The sequence below is a fragment of the Phoca vitulina genome, unplaced genomic scaffold (assembly GCF_004348235.1).
Source record: "Phoca vitulina isolate PV1807 unplaced genomic scaffold, GSC_HSeal_1.0 scaffold85, whole genome shotgun sequence".
Classification (NCBI taxonomy): domain Eukaryota; kingdom Metazoa; phylum Chordata; class Mammalia; order Carnivora; family Phocidae; genus Phoca; species Phoca vitulina.
In genome coordinates, this window is record NW_022589788.1 from 125,757 (window position 1) to 144,772 (window position 19,016).

Below are 19,016 nucleotides of genomic sequence, written 5' to 3' on the forward strand. Positions count from 1 at the left end.
GACTCAGTCATGCCGGGGGCCCTCAGGACTCCCAATCCATCCAGCTCCCCACCAGCCCTTGTCCCTCATGCCAGGTCCATCCCCCACACACTGCTCCTGCACCAGCCACCACCCTGGGTCTGGCCTGGCCACTGGGGCACCTGCCTGGCCAATGGCTGCTTGTCCACACAGCACCAGCAGTTCATGCTATAGCCACAGGGTCTCCCCTGGGCCATCCTGCTGCGCTCTGGGTGTGCCGAGGACTCCAAGGCCCTCTGGCATCTGCGGGATGCTGTCACCCTGTGACCAGAGCCTACCCCTCCTGGCCTCCCCTTCATGTCCCCAGGACCACTTCTTGATGCACCAACTGCTCTTTTGGCTTCCAGAACTCTGCAGGGACCCCTGTGACCTCTCTGCAAGTCCTGGGGGCTCCAGCGGCTCAGGGCTCCCCCGAACAAGCAGGTAGGGCCAGGAGAACGGCTCTAGGAATCAGTTGCCCCTGAGCTTCCTATGGTCCATGCTGGAGGTCGTGGGGGTGTAGCCGAGTGGAGCCTCAGGGGGTGGCTGCCGGGCAGGGCGTGTGATCTGCAGCCTCTGGGGACGTGTCCTCCTGGATGGAGTGGCTCTCATTGGCCTCAGCCTGTCGGCGCCGGTACTGGGTATGGAAGAAGCACACCAGGAAGCAGCTGAAGAGGGTGCACAGGCCGGCCATCAGCAGCATGGACACTAGGGAGACACAGCCCAGCTCTGTTCTGAGGCTTGCCCAAGCAGCCAGAGCTCCCCAGCCCTGACCCAGAGTAGCCACAGAGCTAGCAGAGCCCCAACTGATCCCGCTAGCCATGACCAGAGTGCCCTGGAAACAGGCCCTGAGGGCAGTTCACAGACCCAGGTGTGGTGAGCTCCAAGGTCACCGGTCCAGAGTCTGCAGATGTGGCCATCCTCACCCCCGTCTCTCTCGGCCTCTCTGTCTCTTTCCCTGATCTCATTTTAAAACGACTCACATGGGGTTTAAACGTTGGGCTTTCACCAGGGTCTCAGGGCTGCTCCCACCATAGTGAGCCTTGGAGGGGAAAGGTCAGCCTTGTTGCCCTCCGACCCCCCCCCCGCACCCCTGCCCCTTGGGTGCCCTGCACATGCCAAGGAGAGTGAAAGGTGCCAAAAGAAAGGGGCCCATGGAGGGGAGGTTCCAGGGCTGGAGAGGGTGGTGGGGAGCCCAGGCACTGACCTCCTCGCTTGTCCCCTTGGGGGCTCTTTGCAGGCGGGGGCACTCACCCATCCAGTCCAGTGGGCCCTGGCCATCCTGGCAGGTGGAAACGGACGGCTCCGCGCGACGTGTGGTCAGGCCAGTCAGCAGGACCATGACGAGCACACCCTCGGCCTGCCTGGACAGCCACAAGGCCTTCAGCCCTGCCCCGGGCCTGCTCAGTACTCACATGGCCATTGGTCACTCTGAGGGCAGTGTCCTGTTCTGGCCCGTGTGGGCACAGCAGCCAGCCCGGGGCAGCACACAGCTCAGAATGTGGTGGCCTCTGCCCGAGCAGGCAGGTTACCCACTGTGTAGCCTGGGGCGGGGTGAGGAGAAGGTCTCTGGGGTCCCCAGGGAAGTGGTGGAGGGACAGACACTCACCCCAGCACGATGACCAGGCCTGCCGCTGCACCCTCCCCTACAGGGAAGGAGCACTCAACGGCGAGCTCCATGGCAATGGGCGCCACCGAGAAGCCAAAGAACCCCAGCAGTGAGCAGAGGGCAGCCAGCGCGAAGGTCTGTCCCTGCAGCTGAGACACCTGAGGGGCAGCGAGCCACACAGAGGGATAGGGCAGCAGTCAGAGTGCACAGCCCTGGACACCCAGGCCCAGCCAGGCCCTGCACCAGCACCCTGTCTCAGCTGAGCAGGGAGCAGGGATGGGGCAGTGCCCAGCGTCAGGGGACAACCCCAGTGGGCAGTGCCCAAGCCTGAGAAGGTCTGAATGTCTGCTTTGACCCATCTGTCAGCTGCCCTGCCCCCAGAGCATCCCACCTGCATGCCTATAGGGTGGTCTTGGTTCAAGGGGACTCTCACCAGGGCAAAGGCCACGCAGACCATGGAGGTCAGACAGAAGCCAATCTTGACAGCTTCAGTGAAGTGTTTGGTCCGGTCCACATACAGGCTGAGAACCAGTGCCCCCAGGACTCCAAACCCAATGAAGAGAGCCCCGCAAAGGCCTGCAAATTCCTGGAGGAGAGGAGGTCAGGGGCACCCCATCATTGGGTCACGGTGCTACTAGGGCCCCAGGAGAAGGAGCCCATCCTCAGGGCATACGCCATCACCGAGAAGCCCATGGCAGGGTGACATGGAAGGCTCAGCTGCATGGTTAGCCATGAGTGAGGGACGGCATGTCCTCTCCTGCAGGTGCCTCTTTCCTATGGCACCCCACCCCGGGAACTCAACAAATGCTAAAGGAAAGGGCCTCAGGGCCTGTGTGCTCCTCATGAGTTGGGAACACACCAGGCCTGAATCCCACACCTAGGGCTGATGCCAGACAGCAGAGGGCAGGGTCAGAGATGCTATGAGCAGAGCAAGGCCCTCCCAATCTCCAAGTATCAGAAGAGGACCCTTCCCTGGAGACCCGCAGGATTGGGCCATCCTGAGTGGGGCATTGGGAAAGATAGTGAAAAGCACTACACAAAATCCCAGTACATCTTTGGGCACCGCCACCACCCCTCCCCAGGGCCACAACCCCACCATCAGACTGCATTTGGCACCTGACACAACGTTTCACACACAACATCTCAATACCACCCACAAGAGGAGGTTACCCTGTCCAGGCGTGGAAACCCAGTGTCTGGGGCAGACAGCCTTCAGGCTAACAGTAATGGCCCCCCAGCCCCTCCTTGCACAGGAGAGGGGGGCTGGGTGGAGCCAGCACTCACGTTGGAGTAGCCCTTCACACAAAGGATCTGCTCCAGGAGGACCGAGAAGCTGGAGAAGATGCCGATGCCGCCCCCGAAACTCACAGCGAGGATGATATAGGCTCTGTTCCCCAAGAGCTGGAGAAGACACCACTCAGCAAGGAGCCCCAGCGGGATACTCAGGATACCCCAGCAGGGCCTGTCCTGTCCCCCTTCCCCTCCTCAGCCTCCTCCCTGCACCAGATCACCCCCGCCCTGGATCCCACAACACTAACCAGCTTCAGCCCATCCAGGAACTTCTCTGAGGTGGAGTGGGCAGCCCCTGCAGAGGGTGGGCTAGGAGGTACGCTCTCCCAGAGGCAGGCAATGGCCAGGAGACAGGCGAGGCCGGCAGGGATGATATAGATGCCCAGCTGGGGAGAGGGCATACCTGAGTGTGTGTGTGTGCGTGCATGTGTACGTGCATGTGTGTGTGCACACACATGCCCATGAGGGCTTCACACCCACTGTTCTGGGCACACTGCCGCCTTGCTGACAGACAAAGGCGAGCCCCAGGGCCTGCTTTGCTTTGCTTCCTCTAGAACCCTGGCTTTCAAAATATCACCCATAGATGACTCCCACAGTGACACCCTTAGCCAGCCCTCTCCCAGGGCCCCAGACTCACCCATTCAACCGCCAACTGAACCTTCCTGCCTGCCTTCGTGAATGATCCCAACACGTACCCAGCTGCACAGCTGGAACCCCCTGCCCTTCCAAACCTGGCCTGAGCCTGCCCCCACTCCCCAACCCAACCTACCTGGACACCGCAACCACGCCTTTGGCTCCCCAAGCCTCTGGACCAGGTCAAATCACTCTCCCCTTAGACACCCCCAGGGTTTCCAATGCCAACCACCTGCCCCCTGGGTTGACCCTTCCCTCCATCCTTCCTTTGCTCAGCAGACACACTGGCCTCTGGCTGCAGCCCCCACCCCTCGCCCTCACGTCCACCTCAGGCATGTGGGAAAACCCTGTGTGCACCAAGTGCACTTGCCGATGTGGTCACAGGGAGGGGCGCGTGCACACTCACAGACAGGCGTGGGCACACTTGCACATGCACGCACATGCGAGCCCACCATGCACCCACGCGCACCGCACACATGCACACGCACGTGTGTGTGCCCCATGAGCTCCCTCACCATCATGGGGATGTCCTCCTCCCTCTTCACCAGGGCAGGCGACAACAGGTTGGCCACCAGGATGCCCAAGGGGTTTGCTGGATGGACAGATGGAGACACGTGTCCGCCCAGCCGTGGCCAGGCCTGGTCCCCGGCCCACAGCCGGAGCCCTCTGCCCTCTGAGAGCTGGGCACCCACTCACTAAGCCACAGAAGACCGCCAGCCTCACCCCTGCCACTCACACATGGTGCCGATCATGTTGGCTGTGGCTCGCTGGTGCTCTGGGAACCACAAGGCAGCCAGCTTGGCCGGAGAGAAGACGACCAGGGTCTGTGCCAGGGCACAGAGGCCCTGCCCACCCATGAGGAAGGGAAATGGGTCCTGGATCTCGGTGAACAGGAAGGGCAGGGTTCTAAACACACTCCCAGCCAAGTTCAGCCATGCACACACGACGGTCTGTAGGGATGGGGTCAAAGCACTGCCTGGCCAGCCCAGACGCCCCTCCCAGCACCCTGGCCCCTGCCCTGCCACCCGAATGGCTCTGCCTGGAGACCCCTGGGGAAGAAGCAGTGGCTCTTGAGCCCTGACTAAGGACCCTGCCCCCATCTAGGAGAGAGCCCTGGCGTGGGGTCTAACTCACTGCCCAGCGGAGCCCAACAGAGTCCAGAACCCAGATGGCCACCACACCAGACGGGATGGACGCCACAAGGTAGATTAGCGAAAGCCAGTTGATCTGCTTGGTGGAGAGGAAGAAGTGGTGGGCAATCGTGTCGGCCACGGGCGCGAAGCTGAGCCACAGCTGTGGATACACACTGGTGTCAGACCGGGGGGCAGGGGCCACAGATACCCCAGCCACCTGCTGTCCCAGGCTTGGCCAGCCAGCCCGAGGGAGGGGGTGTCTGGCAGTCCCATAAGGGCCAGGGTCTTCACCCAGTCACCTCCGAGGGGATGCACCAGGTGGGGGGGTCAGACAGTGTGCCTGGGATAAGGAGCAGCCCCATCCTGCAGACACGGTCCTAATGGTCAGACAGAGGCAGAAGACCTGGCCAGAGCCTGCAGGACCGTGAGCCCCACCAAGACTGACGCTCTAAGAAGGCCCAGAGGGCTGTCAGTGAGAGGCTGACGACTGCAGGGGGAAGAGAAGCTCTATATGGTGAGTGGGCATGAAGGGGTCTAGACCAGGTGCTGGACGGCACTGGGGCCTGGGAGGGTAGAAAAGGGGGTCCTGATGAGGGGAGCTGGTGGCCCTGCCACCCCAGTCGCATAGATGTGTAGACTGCCCAGATGGCTGGGCAGAGGAGCACATCTGTGGTGAACACCCAGGTAGATAAGGGTAGGAGGTAGGGTGGGCCTGGAGCCATTGAAGGGATAGTGGAAGGGATGTTTCCATGGCGGGGAGAGAGGACAGAAAGAGGCCCAAAGGTATCTCCAGCTTGTCTAGAAACTCGGTGACTGAGTCCCAGGTGGAAACACCTGGATTGTGTGCTGGTCCTGCCCATGGCCAGCCCACCTGTCCTACAGGAGGTAAGACCCTCCCTGACAGCCTGACAAGTGATATTTCCCAGCCTTAGGTGCCGTCAAGCACTGGGACTCTTAACCCCACAGACCTTCAGCAAACAGTACGTTCGATTAGGTCAGTGCGGAAGACTTCCTGGAGGAGGTGACACACTGTCTCCTCCCTGAAGGATGGGTGAGAGGAGGGGCTCTCCAAGGCAGGAGAGAGATGGGAAGCAGGCCAGGGATGGACCAAAGACAAAGGTACCACAATTCAAAGTTCACAATCACTGCAACTCTGTGAGACCGGGAATGCAGAAGCTGGCCCCAGACCACACCCTCTGTGGTGAGGCGGGTGAGATCCAGGCTTGCTGACCCAAGCAGATACTGACTGCAGAGCCTCACATGACAGAGAACTTGGGCAACGGCTGCCTTTTCTTCCTTTTTTCTTTTTTAGGGGCAAAGCAGAGGACAGATCTTCCAGGTACAGAAAGAGACCCCATGCAGGTCCAGCTGCTTCCTGCCCAGCCCGATCCAGCTGAGAGAAAGCATGGTATCTGTTCTCTAAACCTGCCCTGCTGAGCCAAGCCCATTCCTTGTTCCCCCCAAGTTTGTGGCCGGCAGAGCAGAGACAGGTCTAAGCTGTGCCAGACAACAATGCGTCCCCAGTGCAAAAGAATTCCCTTCAACCTGCTCCCAGCCACCTCCCTTTGAGCATGCCAATAGCTGCCCCGCATGCTGGCTCCTGCCCAGACCACTGGGCCATCTCCTCACACCACTTTGGGGCCCCCCAGACCTCACTCCAGGCACTGCTCCATCTGCCTCTGACACTGCCCTCCCAGAGCCTGGGACCTATGCTCGCCCAGCTGCAGACGAAGTACACACGTGGACTGGGATGGGGTAAGACTGATGGTCAGTGCTCACTGTGGTGACCACAGCAGGGATCACAATTCCTGGTGAGAGTCCTGTTTGCTCCATAATAACTCATGGACTGAAGGGGAGTGAGCAGGATGCTGCCTCAATGTCCAAGGAAGCTCTTGAGGCCACTCATGATACCCATCCACTCTCAGACTCATCAAAGCAGTTTTAGGGGCTGAAGGAGACCCCTGCTCTGTGTCCTTAGACCACTGCACCAAAAACCAACTCTGCCTTCCTAGCCAGCTAGACAGGGACCTGGTGGAGGCCACAGTGGTGAGTCCCACAGAAAAAAGGTTTCCAGACTCATAGCAGACTTCAGCCCAGGCCATGGACGCCACGTGTCGCGGCACAGGGCTGGCTCTCCATACCCAGTCTGGCAAGGAAAGGAGGAAAAAGGTCCTGATCAGTTTGGAATAACATCCAAGAGTGGTTGCTGCTCAAGAACCTCCCTGAGGCAGTGTCTGCCCAGAACGTCCACACCTGCCTGCCGATCCCTGCTCATGGGTCTGCACTTCCTGATTGTCCCTCGGCCACTCACAGCCTCCCCCAGCTGTGGATCCTGCTGCCAAGGTAGCTTTTCATTACATGATTACCTGGCGCCCAAATGCTGCCTGACCAGTCCCTGGGGTTCTGTGGCAAGCTGAGCAGTCATGGGCAGGTTCCTTCAGGCACACTCAGGAGGTAGAGGGGCAGCTCCAAGGAAGAGATATGTAGGGTGGCCCAATGGAGCCCTAGTGTGTGAGTGCACTGCAGCCTGACCCCACGAGCAGGTGGCCAGGTGAGGGTCAGGTATGGGAAGACTAGCTCCAAGCCCTCCCTCCATTCAAGTGCCTGTGGGCGTCTGTCCAAGGGGCAAGGGGCTGGGGGCAGCAAAAAGTTCACCCCACTGAGCCCACTGTATGTGATGGGCTGGGGAAAGAGGGGCCCAAGCCCCTGGGCAGAACTGGGGGCTCAGGGGTGAGCTGGGGAGAAGCAGGTTGGGAAGCTGGGCCCCAGTAACTGGTAGATCCTGTTCTCAGTGGCTGATCAACTGGTCTCAGGGGCTGAGTCCCTGCCAGCAGTGGGAACCATTCTAGAACAGGTAACCAGTCACTGGAGACCCCAGCTGGGGAGCTATAGAGAGACTGGGTGTAGAGATAAGGAAGCCTCCATACTGAGTCACAGCACAGGTCCAGGGCACAGGTAAGCAAAGGCGGCTGGGCCCTGCCCTGCCTTGTGGGAGTGGGCTCGGGAGTCTGGAGAGGGAGGGCGGGAGCCAGATCATGAGGCCTGTTGCCAGCTGTTGGGTCTTCCAGAAGGGAGTGGGGCTACTGGAAGACCCCTTTTCAGCTATGACAGTGACTCCCGCGTCGTCCGGAAGCAGGAGAGGGATTCTTTCGAAACCACTATAGGTCACAGGAACGAGGCTCTGACACACGAGGACAGACGCTAGCCCCTCTCCTCCCTGTGCAGCCGGGAGGAGGGCCTGTGGTCCCGCGCCTCCGCACCTGCTGAGGTCGCTGGCTCCCCCACTCCCAGCGGTCCCACGTCCGGTCGGGGTCCTTACAGACCGAGACCCCTCGGCGCACTGGGACACGGGCAGGTGGGAGGAGCGCGATGACTCGGACTGGGGCCCAGCTCGGCCCGCCCCCCCCCGCCCCCGCCGAGAGGCAGCCCCAGACCCCTGTACCGTGGCGTTGGAGAAGTTGAGCAGGCTGAGCACCAGCAAGAAGACCCAGCGGCGCGCGTAGACGCGGTAGCCCAGCAGCGCGCCCAGGGCCGAGGTCGCGTCGGCCCCCGGCCCGTCCTCCTCCGCTCCGGCCATCGCCCGCCGCTCCCGCCGCGGAGTTGAGCAAAGCAGCGCCTGGGCCGGGACCGCCCTGGGAGGTGGTGCCAGGCGCGCGGGGCGGGGCGGGGCGCTCGGCATCAGTCCCAGCCCCGAGGGTCGGCAGTCACTGCACCGCCTGGAGGGAAAGGCACCAGTTATGAAGTTAGACCCTCTCCATTAGCCAGGATGGAAGTCTCTGCCCCAGAAACAGGGACAAAGTCCCCTCGCAGGGGCCAAACAGGTCACGAACTCTGTGTGGTCACCGAGGTGGACGCGCCCACGTGGGTGGGCACAGGAGAGGGCATCGGTGAAGTCACTCAGCCCCGCAGAAGGTCCGCATTTCCTGGAAGGGGTTGTGGAAAGGTCCCCTCCCCCACCACCACCCCCAATTCCTGCTGTCCAAACAAGGCACAAGGAGTGGCAGGAGGCCAGCATGGAAGAGGAGGCTGGGGTCAGTTTGCAAAGAGTCTCGAATCCAGACAAGTCATTAGATTGGGCCCTGTTGTGGGCAGAGGTGGTGCTGGCCCAGGAGGAAGGTGGAGTCCAAGGCCAGGCTGTCCTGCCCAGGGAAAGGGCAGTTTCACAAGGGTGAACCTGGGGGCAGTCAGCCTCCCCCGGTGGGGTTATTATCTTCAGTTGACAATTGAGGAAACAGCTGGGGCAGAGTGGGGAGAGAACTGAGAGCTGGAAGGCAGAGAAGAGGGAGTGTCAGCTCTCTCTCTTCCACAAGAACTCCCCTGTGGGTGGACAGCCTCCTCTCCAGCTTCCTCCCCACCCAGAAGTCCACCGCAGACATCTCTTCTACTCTCCAAATAATACTCTCCCTAAGGCCACCTGTGATCTCGATGCAGCTGACATAGATGGACATGAGACAAGCCTGGCACTCTTGTCCCTCTCCACCTCTGACTCTCCTGCTCAGCTAGGGGACGGGGGGCCTCCTCCCTATCCCTAGGGCTCTTCTGTGGAGTAGGCAGCTTAGTAAGGTCACAGTCGCAGGTCTACATGCAAACAACGAACATGTGAAAACTAAAATTAAACACACAATAACATTTACAATTACTTCGGAAAATTAAACACTTGGGTCTGTAAAAATTAATAAAAGGAAACCTCAACAAAAATGGAGTCAGGAGTCCAGAAGGGGGAGCTCTCATGCTGTACCATTCAATGTCAAAAATTGCCGGTACAGATCCTAACAGAAGAATCGTCAATAGGAAAGAATCATCAGTTACAGGCCTGAAGAGGAAAAGATGTGCATTGCATCTCCTACAAGAAATTAACCACCCCTGCAACTTAGCCGGTGAGAAACTGCCATCGCGGTAGGCTCTTGCCTTTCTCCAGTGGACTTTCATTCACAATAACCCCTTCCAACTTCCTCCTTCTTCTCTTTCAAATAACATTCCTCTCCTTTGTTTTTTGGATTAGCCTATGATTTTGGCTGCAGCTTGCTTGTCCTGCATTGCAATTCCTTGCTATTCCTGAGTAAACTCATTTTTTTTTCTTGCTGGTAAAATAACTGACTTTTATTTTTAAGGTTAACAGGTATAAAATTAGCAAACTGTACACAGGACTTGTATGCTAAAAATTATGCAACACAAATGAAAGAAATTAATGAAGACCTTAAAAAAAAAAAGGAGAGATATACCATGTTAATGGATTGGAAGACTCAACACAGTAAAAATGTCAGTTCTCCCCAGATTGATCTATGGACCTAATGCTACTCCTATCAAAAGGGTTTTGTAAACATAGACTGGGGAAAAATATTTGCAAACCACATATCCGACAAAGGACTGGTATCTAGAATATATAAAGAGCCCTCAAAACCCAACAGTAAAAAAAAAAAAAAAATTCCAATTATCAAAAGACATGAAAAGACATCTCACTGAAGAGAATATACAAATGGTGAGTGATGATGAATGGCTAACATCACTAGCTATTAGGAAAATACAAATTAAAACCACAATGAGATACCACTATACACCTTTCAGAATGGCTGAAAGAAAAACCAATGACATCCAATGCTGGTGAGGTTATGTGTAACTCAGTTACTCATTCATTGCTGTTAAGAATGTAAATGGTACAGGTACTGCAGAAAACAGGTCAACAGTTTCTTATAAAACTAACATGTAATTATCATATGACCCAGCAGTTGCACTCTGAGGCATTTATCCCAGAAAACTAAAAACATATTTTCAACAAAAATCTATACCCAAATGTGTACAACAGCCTTATTTGTGATACCCCAAAACTGAAAACAACCTATTTGCCTTTTAGTGAGCAAATGGTTAAGCCAACCACAGTGCATCCACACCATGGAATGGGGCTCAGTGGGAATGGACTGTTCATACACGAAGCAGTTGGGGGAATCACAGGGTAATCATGCTGAGTGGGGGCAGTCTCTCATTGGCTGGGCTGTTGCTGGGGGAGAAGGAAACTTTCCTCCTCTGGGATAAAGTAGTAACTACAGGGGCACTGACTTACTTTTGCGGTCCCTCTGTTCTTTTGGGGTCTGCAATTCAGAGCTTCACCTGTGGAACCTCCCTATTCCATTTTAGTGAGGTTTCCCTTTATTAATATTCACAAGTTCCATTTGTTTGTATTTTTGAAAAGATACAATTTTAGAAGTGGAGAGCAGATTAGTGGTTTGAAGAGGGAGCGGAAGGGAGATGGGATCCTCCTGGTGATGGAAATACTCTGTCTTGACTGTGGCAGTGGGTACAGGACTCTACGTATGACACAGCCATGTGACGTCAGTGCAAGCAAAACTGGAGAAATCTAAGATCATGATTCATCAATGTTGGTATCATGGCTGTGATATCATACAGTTGTGTTTTGAAGATGTCATCTTTGGGGGAAACTGGGCAAAGCGTACAAGGAATCTCTGTATTATATCTTACAACTGCATTTGAATCTATAATTATCTCAAAACTCACACAACATGGAAAGCACACTCATTTGGAAACAACTTTTTCCACTCTCACATTTTATTTAAATTTGGGCAAGTATCTTCAACATAAGCATCTAAGCTGTTCAAGTTTTGAATCGAGATACAACACCATCCACAAAGGGTCATTCTGCACCCAGATTCCAACTGCACACTGTTGGGACCACCACATCTTGAAGAAACCCTTCAGTGATCTCCACCTGTGTCTTCCTTCAACAACGATCTTTATGGGGTGCCTGCGTGGCTCAGTTGGTTGAGTGGCTGCCTTCGGCTCAGGTCGTGATCCCAGGGTCCTGGGATCGAGCCCCGCATCGGGCTCCCTGCTCAGCGGGGAGCCTGCTTCTCCCTCTCCCACCCCTCCTGCTTGTGTTCCCTCTCCCTCTGTGTCTCTCTCTGTCAAATAAATAAATAAAATCTTAAAAAAAAAAATGATCTTTAAAGGTTTAAAATAACACCTGACACACAATTATGACTAAACCTTTGTTCCAATTCTTTATCTCCTTTTTCCTTAACCAAACACAGACTCCCATCAGCATCCCAAACTAGCATTAATCAAGGCTTTTTCAGGCCACCCTGTCTTCCCTAAACAGTATCTTGTTCAAAATTAAGCAACTGAGAGCAGTCCCTTTGCCAAGGATGGAGCAAAGCCAACACCTTCTTCGCTGAGGGTATTGGGGAAAAAAATCTCACCTTAGATGATGAGATGGCCACAGCCCATTCTGTTTGTGTGGCTTTTACTTGGCTTTTATCTGCTCCTCTCAAGAGAATGTCAGCTATTTGAGGGCAGGAGCCAGTCTGTCCACACCCAAATCCCTGGAACAGGCTGGGGCCAGCACACAGCTGCGGAGGAAGAGACAAGTGTGCAGGGTGGGCGACCTCTCTGCCTTGCCCCTGGCCTGTCCAGCAGGTTCTCCACAGTGCGGCCCACTCCCCCAACCCTGCCCTACAGTGTGCATCTTGGACAGGAGCCTCTGAGCCTTCTGATTGCAGACGCACACCCTCCCTTCCCAGCACCCACATCTTTACTCGTGTCCACTCCATTCTGCTTTCCCCAAGTTCATGGCTGCTGAAAACCCACATGCACCGATGCTGCACCACAGCAGGGGACTGAGTAAGCAAATCAGAATCTGGATTCTCAGGCTGTCTCAAAAAGGACGGTGTGACTTCATTCTTATCCATACAGGAGGCCAATCAGGGAATCCGCACTGGTATGTGAACCTGTTTAGTTAAAGGAAGAAAGTCTCTGGTCACTGTGGTCTGTGCTTCAGTTGGTCCCCACCAGAGAGAAGCCCTTGGGGTTGCCTCCTCCTAATCTGTTCTTCTGTCTCTCCCGTAGTCTAGGAAGCCAGCCCCGGAGGCTCATTACATATCAAAGTCAGGACGAGTATCTGCAACCCCAGCTGGCTAGCCCGTTTCATGGAGGACTCTGGGGTCCAATCTTTTTCTTGTTGCTCAGACCTGTTCAGCCTGCTAAAAAAGAGGAAGGATCTGAGTTCTCACGTTTCTGTATGCACATGTGAGGTGGGCAGCTTTCTGTATGTACATGGTGTAAAGTAGTATCTAGTATGTATATGAGAGAGAGAGAGAGGTGGGTATCTAGTGTTGCTGTGCATGGCCTGATGTTTACCTGCTTTGTGTGTGTGTGTCGAATACGAGATGGTATCTAGTGTGTGTTCATGATGTGTTATGTAAGATTGTATGGTTTTTGGTATGTGTGGTGCAAGATGGGTCTCTGTCTTTTGTGTATGTGTAGTGGGGTGAAACGGGAAAACAGGCAGCTAATACTTTGGTGGGTAGTGTGCAAAGTGTGTCTACTTTGTGTGTGTGGTGTAAAACAAGTGTGTGTTACATCAGAAGCTGTGCTGGGTCTGAGATTTTGCTCTACTTGTAAGCTCACAAGCCGCCCACAGGTCCCATATATGTGTGTGCAGGAACCATGGGACCCAGGTCCGAGGTGAAGAGCGCCCGCCCCTCGCAGCTACGGCAATGCCTTGTGTCGGTCCCTCACCTCTCGTTTCCATGGGCAGGCAGGTGGCGTGCACACGCCAGGGGGTGCGCTTCCGAAGAAGAACCCCGAAATAGGAAACTCGTATCTCATACAGGACTGCTGTGAACCTCCCCATCCTGCCTTCCAGAGACAGAAACCTTCTCTTTATGCTGGAATGTGAGCAAATCTCCTCCGGGGAGGGGAAGGGTTGGGCATTTTTCCTGACTTTCCCGGAATGTCTCTGAGACAAACATTCTTAACTAGGCTGTAAATTATTTTGCTCTGAGGACCTGGACCAGGCAGGAACAGAAACCTGAGAAATTCATGGAGAACCCCCTCCCAACAGGATCTACTTTTTTAAAAATACCTCCACAGGGGCCACAAGATCAAGTCCACGTTGGGCTCCCTGTGCACGGTATCTGCCCCTCCCCCATGCACGCGCGCGCTCTCTCGCGCTCTCTCTCTCTCAAATCAATCAGTCTATCTTAAAAACAAAAAACACCTTGACAGGTATCTAATTTTTTGTTTGTGGATATGGCATGGTGAATCTTTTAGCACGGCGTTCTGAGGTGGAAAGTGGTGTGTGTGTGAGAGAGCAAGAGAGAGAGAGAGACATGAGTGTCTAATTTGTGTAAAATATGAGATGTCTCACTTTTCTCCGTATGGTTGAAATTAGTATCTAATCTTTCTGTGTACCGTGTGGCTGACATCTCGTGTGTGGTATGAGACACTTAACAAGTTTTTCTGGTGTCCATTTGTTTGTGTAGAGAGATGTGTATTTACGTGTGCGCGCGTTGAGGTGAGTGCCACCCAGCTGAGGGTGTTTTGCTGTGTTTACCCTGTCTCTGTTTTATGACACAGATGTCCTGCACTACCACCAGCCTGCTGCAATCCACAAGGGTCCTCACACAGGCAAGCCCACAGAACACACGATGATCCGCATTTACGGGGTGAGTGGCAGCACTCCACACACCCTGCTCTCCACCCCGCTTATCCTTTTTTTTTTTAAGATTTTATTTATTTATTTGAGACAGAGAGAGTGAGAGAGCACGAGTGGGGCGGAGGGAGAAGCAGACTCCCCACTAAAGCAGGAAGCCTGACCCGGGGCTCCATCCCAGGACCCTGAGATCATGACCCCAGTGGAAGGCAGATGCCTCACCGACATGGCCACCCCGCACCCTGCACGTCGTAGCAGTACCTCCTGGCGCGCACCCCTGGCGGTGGCCCCGTGATGGCACGCACGGGCATCTGCCCATCCTGCCGCAGCTACCAGGACCCACAGTGTGCAGACTCACACGTGATGCCTTGCGGACTGGCTCCAGTTTTTCCTGTTACAAATTATGCTTCAATTGGGCGCCTGGGTGGCTCAGTTGGTTAAGCGACTGCCTTTGGCTCGGGTCATGGTCCCGGAGTCCTGGGATCGAGTCCCACGTCGGGCTCCCGGCTCAGCAGGGAGCCTGCTTCTCCCTCTGACCCTCTCCCCTCTCATGCTGTTTCTCTCTCTCTCTCAAATAAATAAATAAATAAAATCTTTAAAAAAAAAAAAATTATGCTTCAATTAGCAGCCTTGTCCGTGCTTTTTTTTTTTTTTTTTTTGGCATTTTGCCAGTGTTTTGCCAGTTTTCCCAATTTATCTTTGGGATAAATTACTACTTGGGGATAGCTGGGCCAAAGGATAAATGTCTATGTAGTTTCACTGGATGTTATCAATCTCCATTAGCAATATATGAGGGTCTTGCCAACAAGATAAGTTATCAAATGGTGAGGTTTTGTCACCAGACTGATCAGGAGAGGCCTCAGGGGATACCTGACCATAGGCCTGAGGGAGGGAAGAGCCACATGGGCAGCAAGGATGGGCCACCCAGGTCCAGGAGCGGCTCTGCCAGGCCTTGAGATGTGAGAGCCGGCATGTCCAGGAGAGCCATACAGTTGGAAGAAGTGAGTTGGGGAGAGCAACCAGGCCAGGCCAGAGTCAAGGCAGGGCTTGGCCCTGAGGCAGGACCTTGGAGACTCAGAGCAACCACTGGGCTGCTAAGCAGAGGCCTGGCACCCTCTGACTTAGGTACGGAAGGGTCAGCTCCTGGGCTGCTCTGTTCAGCGTAGACTGGGGGCAGGGCAGAGGCTGTGGTAACAGCCCAGACAGAACAGGTGGGCTCAGGCCAGGGCAGCAGCTGTGCAGTCCCAGAGCCATGGTTGGGTTAAGGCATATTTGAAGACAGAGTCCCCAGGACTTCCCCAGGAATTGGATGTGAGAAAACAGAGAAAGAGAAGAATCAGGAATGAGTCCAAATGTTTGTGCCCCCGTAACAGAAAAGATGGAGTGGCTATTGGTTGAGATGAGGAAGGTGGAAGGAAGCAGGCCACCTGTGTAGCCCCGACTTGTGTCCTGACCCTGGTGGGAATGATGTCTGCTGTCCACTGAAGGGACAAATCATGCATAAACACAGGAGCGTAGCCACATCTGGACTGGGCTTGAAACCATGGGCGGAGTGAGCACTGGCCAGGAGAGGAGCCTCAGGGAGAGGGGCGGAGGCCTGGCAGGAAGAGCCCAGGAGGAGAGAGGGTGGCAGAGGGGCCAAGAAGGTGCCAGGAATGGGGCAGAGCACGATGGAGAACGGGCTATGGGGAAAGTATTTCAGGGGAGAAGCAGCACAGGGGGTCATGGAGATGACAATGGCCACTGGACAGAGCCCCACAAAGCCTTGGGTGCCTGGACCAGAGCATTTTGTTCGAGTTGGGGCAGGGCAGAAGCCCAAGGGTTTAAGAGAGATCATGGAAAGAGAAACTGGAGAGGCCGAGTACAGACAGCTCTTTGGAGGAGTCATGCTGTGAAGACAAGCACAGAAGTACACCATCAGGAGAGAATAAGTCCTGTTCTGTGCTGTTAAGACGGGTGGCCTCACCCTGAGTTTGTAAGTGAATGGAGTGATCCAACACAGAGAATGGTCCGGGAGAGGTGAGGTAGAGCAGCTGGGTGGGTGCCAAGGACAGGCCAGTGCCCCGGGATGGCTGGGTGGCACAGGAGTGAGGAGAGCTCACCCTCCTGGGAGGAGGGAGCAGTGGGCTGGGGGGTGGGGAGGCAGTGTCCTCTCACTGCTTGTACCATGTTTCTGGTTTCTTCTTTCTTTCCTGCTCTATTGAGGTATAAACCACATATATGTAACCAGTACACTTCAGTGAGTTTTGCCCCATGTATACACCCATGAACTTACCACCGCCACACACAGCACACAGTTCCATCATCTTAGGTTTCCTTGGGGCCCTGCAATCACGCTGCTCTTAGGCTTTTGCTCTGAGTGAAGCTCCTAGAGGCTTTTGAGCAGAGGAGAAACATGGCTCGACTAATGTGTTATGGAAGTCACTACTCTGTGTTGAGAATAGATGTTGGGGGAGAGACCAGTCTGGAGGCTACGTACTAATCCAGAGGCAATCAATGACCTTGGACCAGAGCGGGGTGGGAAGCTACAGCCATATTCTGAGGGGTCTGCTGACAGCAGGTATGGGCTTGGAAGAAAGGACCCCAGTGTCTTGGCTTAGCAGGCAGGATGGAGCCCTCTCCTCTGCAATGGGGGCTGGGGTGAGTAGCAGGCTCGGGGGAAGATCAGGAGTTGATATCCTGATATCAGAGCCTGAGCTCCCTAAAGATAGCCCAGCAGAGATATGGCCAGACAGTTGGATATAGGAGCCCAGAGTTCAAGGTCAAGGTTGTTGCTGATGAGGTCCCCGGGGAGAGCAGGCAGGACAGATGTCCTGTCTGCACTCTTTGAGAGAGACTTGTGGCCATGCCTCATGCACACACTCTGGCTCTCCCTCATTTGCAGACAGACAGCTACAGTGTCAGAAGGCCATTGCATGACTTCCTGGGATCACTGCTCTGTGCCCAGGGCTGTTCCTGGCCTATTATCCCCACTTCTTTTTTTTTTTTTTAAGATTTTATTTATTTATTTGACAGAGAGAGAGACACAGCGAGAGAGGGAACACAAGCAGGGGGAGTGGGAGAGGGAGAAGCAGGGAGCCTGATGTGGGACTCGATCCCAGGACCCTGGGATCATGACCTGAGCTGAAGGCAGTCGCCTAACTGACTGAGCCACCCAGGCACCCTATCCCCACTTCTGACACCCAGGCCTCCACTCCAGACTGGTTCAACTTAGCTGCCATTTCCCTGGAAAATAGAAACAGCTGGATGAGACGCTGCCCAGGCCCCACTCCCTGCATCTGGGTCTTCCTCCCCCAGTGTGAAAGGCTGCCACAGCCCCCTGCCCCGGATCCGGTCCCCAGTCCTGGGTAAGGACTTGGGCTCAGGCAGCCTTCCCTCTCTCCAGTGTGCTCATCTCTCCCTGTACCCCATCAGTGCCACTGAGGCTCTGACCCAAACAGAAAACAGCCCTCTAGTCCCAGAAACCCTCCAAAGAAAAACCCCTGGAAAGGTTGTCTCTATTTACCCTCCTCCCTTGAGCCCACCACAATTCAGTTTTTACCCTGGCAATGCAACCACACTGCACTGGACAAGGTCCCAGAAGGGTCCCACTCCCCATACCCCTCTCAGCAGCTGACATCACTCACCCCTGGGGATCCTTCTCCCCAGTCTGCTCAATCTGGGTCTTTCTTGCTGGATCCTCCTGGACTCTCTGATTTCTCCACGTGGGCAGGGGGCTCAGCCCCCCCCATCCCTCACTCCAAACACTGCAAACTCAGACTCCACTCCCAAAGCCCACAGACTCACAGAAGGGCCACAGGGAGTCTAATGGCTATTACAGCTGCACTCCTGACCCCACTCTCCTGTGCTCCATCACCATCCCCAGATTGTCAGAGGCTGTCCACTCTTCCAGTTGTTCCTCACCCATCCCTGCCTGTTCTCAGGCTGAGCCCCAGCAGTCCACACTTCCTCCCTTCCCCGGCACCACCCAGTGCAGCACCGCAGCTTCTTCCCTGCACTGTCTCCCTCGCTGCTCTGCCAGACAAACACAAGACAGCCAGAGGGAGGCTTTACCATGCCGGCACCATGCCATCAACCCTCTGCTCCGAACGCCCAGGGACCTCTCCATCTGACCTCCTCTCCTCCCTCTCCATGCCCCATGCCCCCGGGGTTCCACGCTGGCCCCTGGCAAGCATCCTTCAACACCCCCCACTTTGTACCTTGGTGCTGGCAGGACAACTTACCTGTGAACCCCACCTCCAGATATTTGCAGGGCTCCTTCCCTCTATGTTCCGACTCTGTGCCTCTGTGGCTGGCTCCCTCTGTGTCCTTTACATGCCCATCCACCCTATTGTAACTAACACTCCAGACATCCACTGCCTCCCCCACCCAGTTTATCCGGCTCCCATATGACACCAGATTTGTTTTTTCCTTTGTTATTGCCCCCCCCCCCCGCCCAGGTGTGGACCCCAGGAAGGGATGGACGTCACGGTCACTACTTACGCTCCAGGGCAGAGCCTGTGCAAGGGTGGACACACAGAGTTGCGGGGTCAGCCCTGCTGCCCACTCTCCCGCCTGGTGCACGGAGAGCGCTCTGTGCTAGGTCCCAGAAAGGACTGGATCGCAAGAACGAGACCGACTCCGCCACAAGAATGCCCCGGTCCGGGAGCCGGGCTCAGCGCCAGCTGCCTACTAGATCCTGTGTCCGGCAGGACTCTCCCCGCAACCCCGGCGCAGCACCCGCCGACCACGGCCCCTCTGCCCACTCCCCCTCCGGCCACGCCCCCGCAATCCCATGCCTCCTCTGCGGGCCCCGCCCCTGGCACCCTCCCAGCTCCAGATCCCTCGGCCAAGCCCTGCCCGAACGCGCCTGCGCCTTCTGACCACGCCCCGCCCCCGCCCTTCAGTCCCCGCCCCCTGGCCCCGCCCC

General features: G+C 55.6%; 1 protein-coding gene across 4 annotated transcripts; it reads right to left on the bottom strand.

Moving 5' to 3' along the window:
• Nucleotides 1-462: 462 nt before the first annotated feature.
• On the bottom strand, nt 463-18,926 carry SLC49A3 (solute carrier family 49 member 3). Of its 4 annotated transcripts, XM_032395566.1 has the most exons (12): nt 18,590-18,926; nt 18,331-18,415; nt 8,105-8,378; nt 4,664-4,822; nt 4,266-4,479; nt 4,045-4,121; nt 3,145-3,282; nt 2,891-3,007; nt 2,040-2,192; nt 1,607-1,764; nt 1,252-1,361; nt 463-705 (listed from the first exon to the last, which is right to left on the bottom strand). In XM_032395566.1, the coding sequence occupies exons 3-12, from the start codon at nt 8,339-8,341 to the stop codon at nt 533-535; spliced, it is 1,536 nt and encodes a 511-aa protein (XP_032251457.1). In that variant the 5' UTR covers nt 8,342-8,378; nt 18,331-18,415; nt 18,590-18,926; the 3' UTR covers nt 463-532. The 4 variants fall into 4 exon arrangements, 3 of the variants coding, with proteins under 3 accessions (XP_032251457.1, XP_032251458.1, XP_032251456.1); XM_032395567.1 differs by lacking the exon at nt 18,331-18,415; XM_032395565.1 differs by lacking the exon at nt 18,590-18,926 and having other exon boundaries at nt 18,331-18,511.
• Nucleotides 18,927-19,016: the final 90 nt, after the last annotated feature.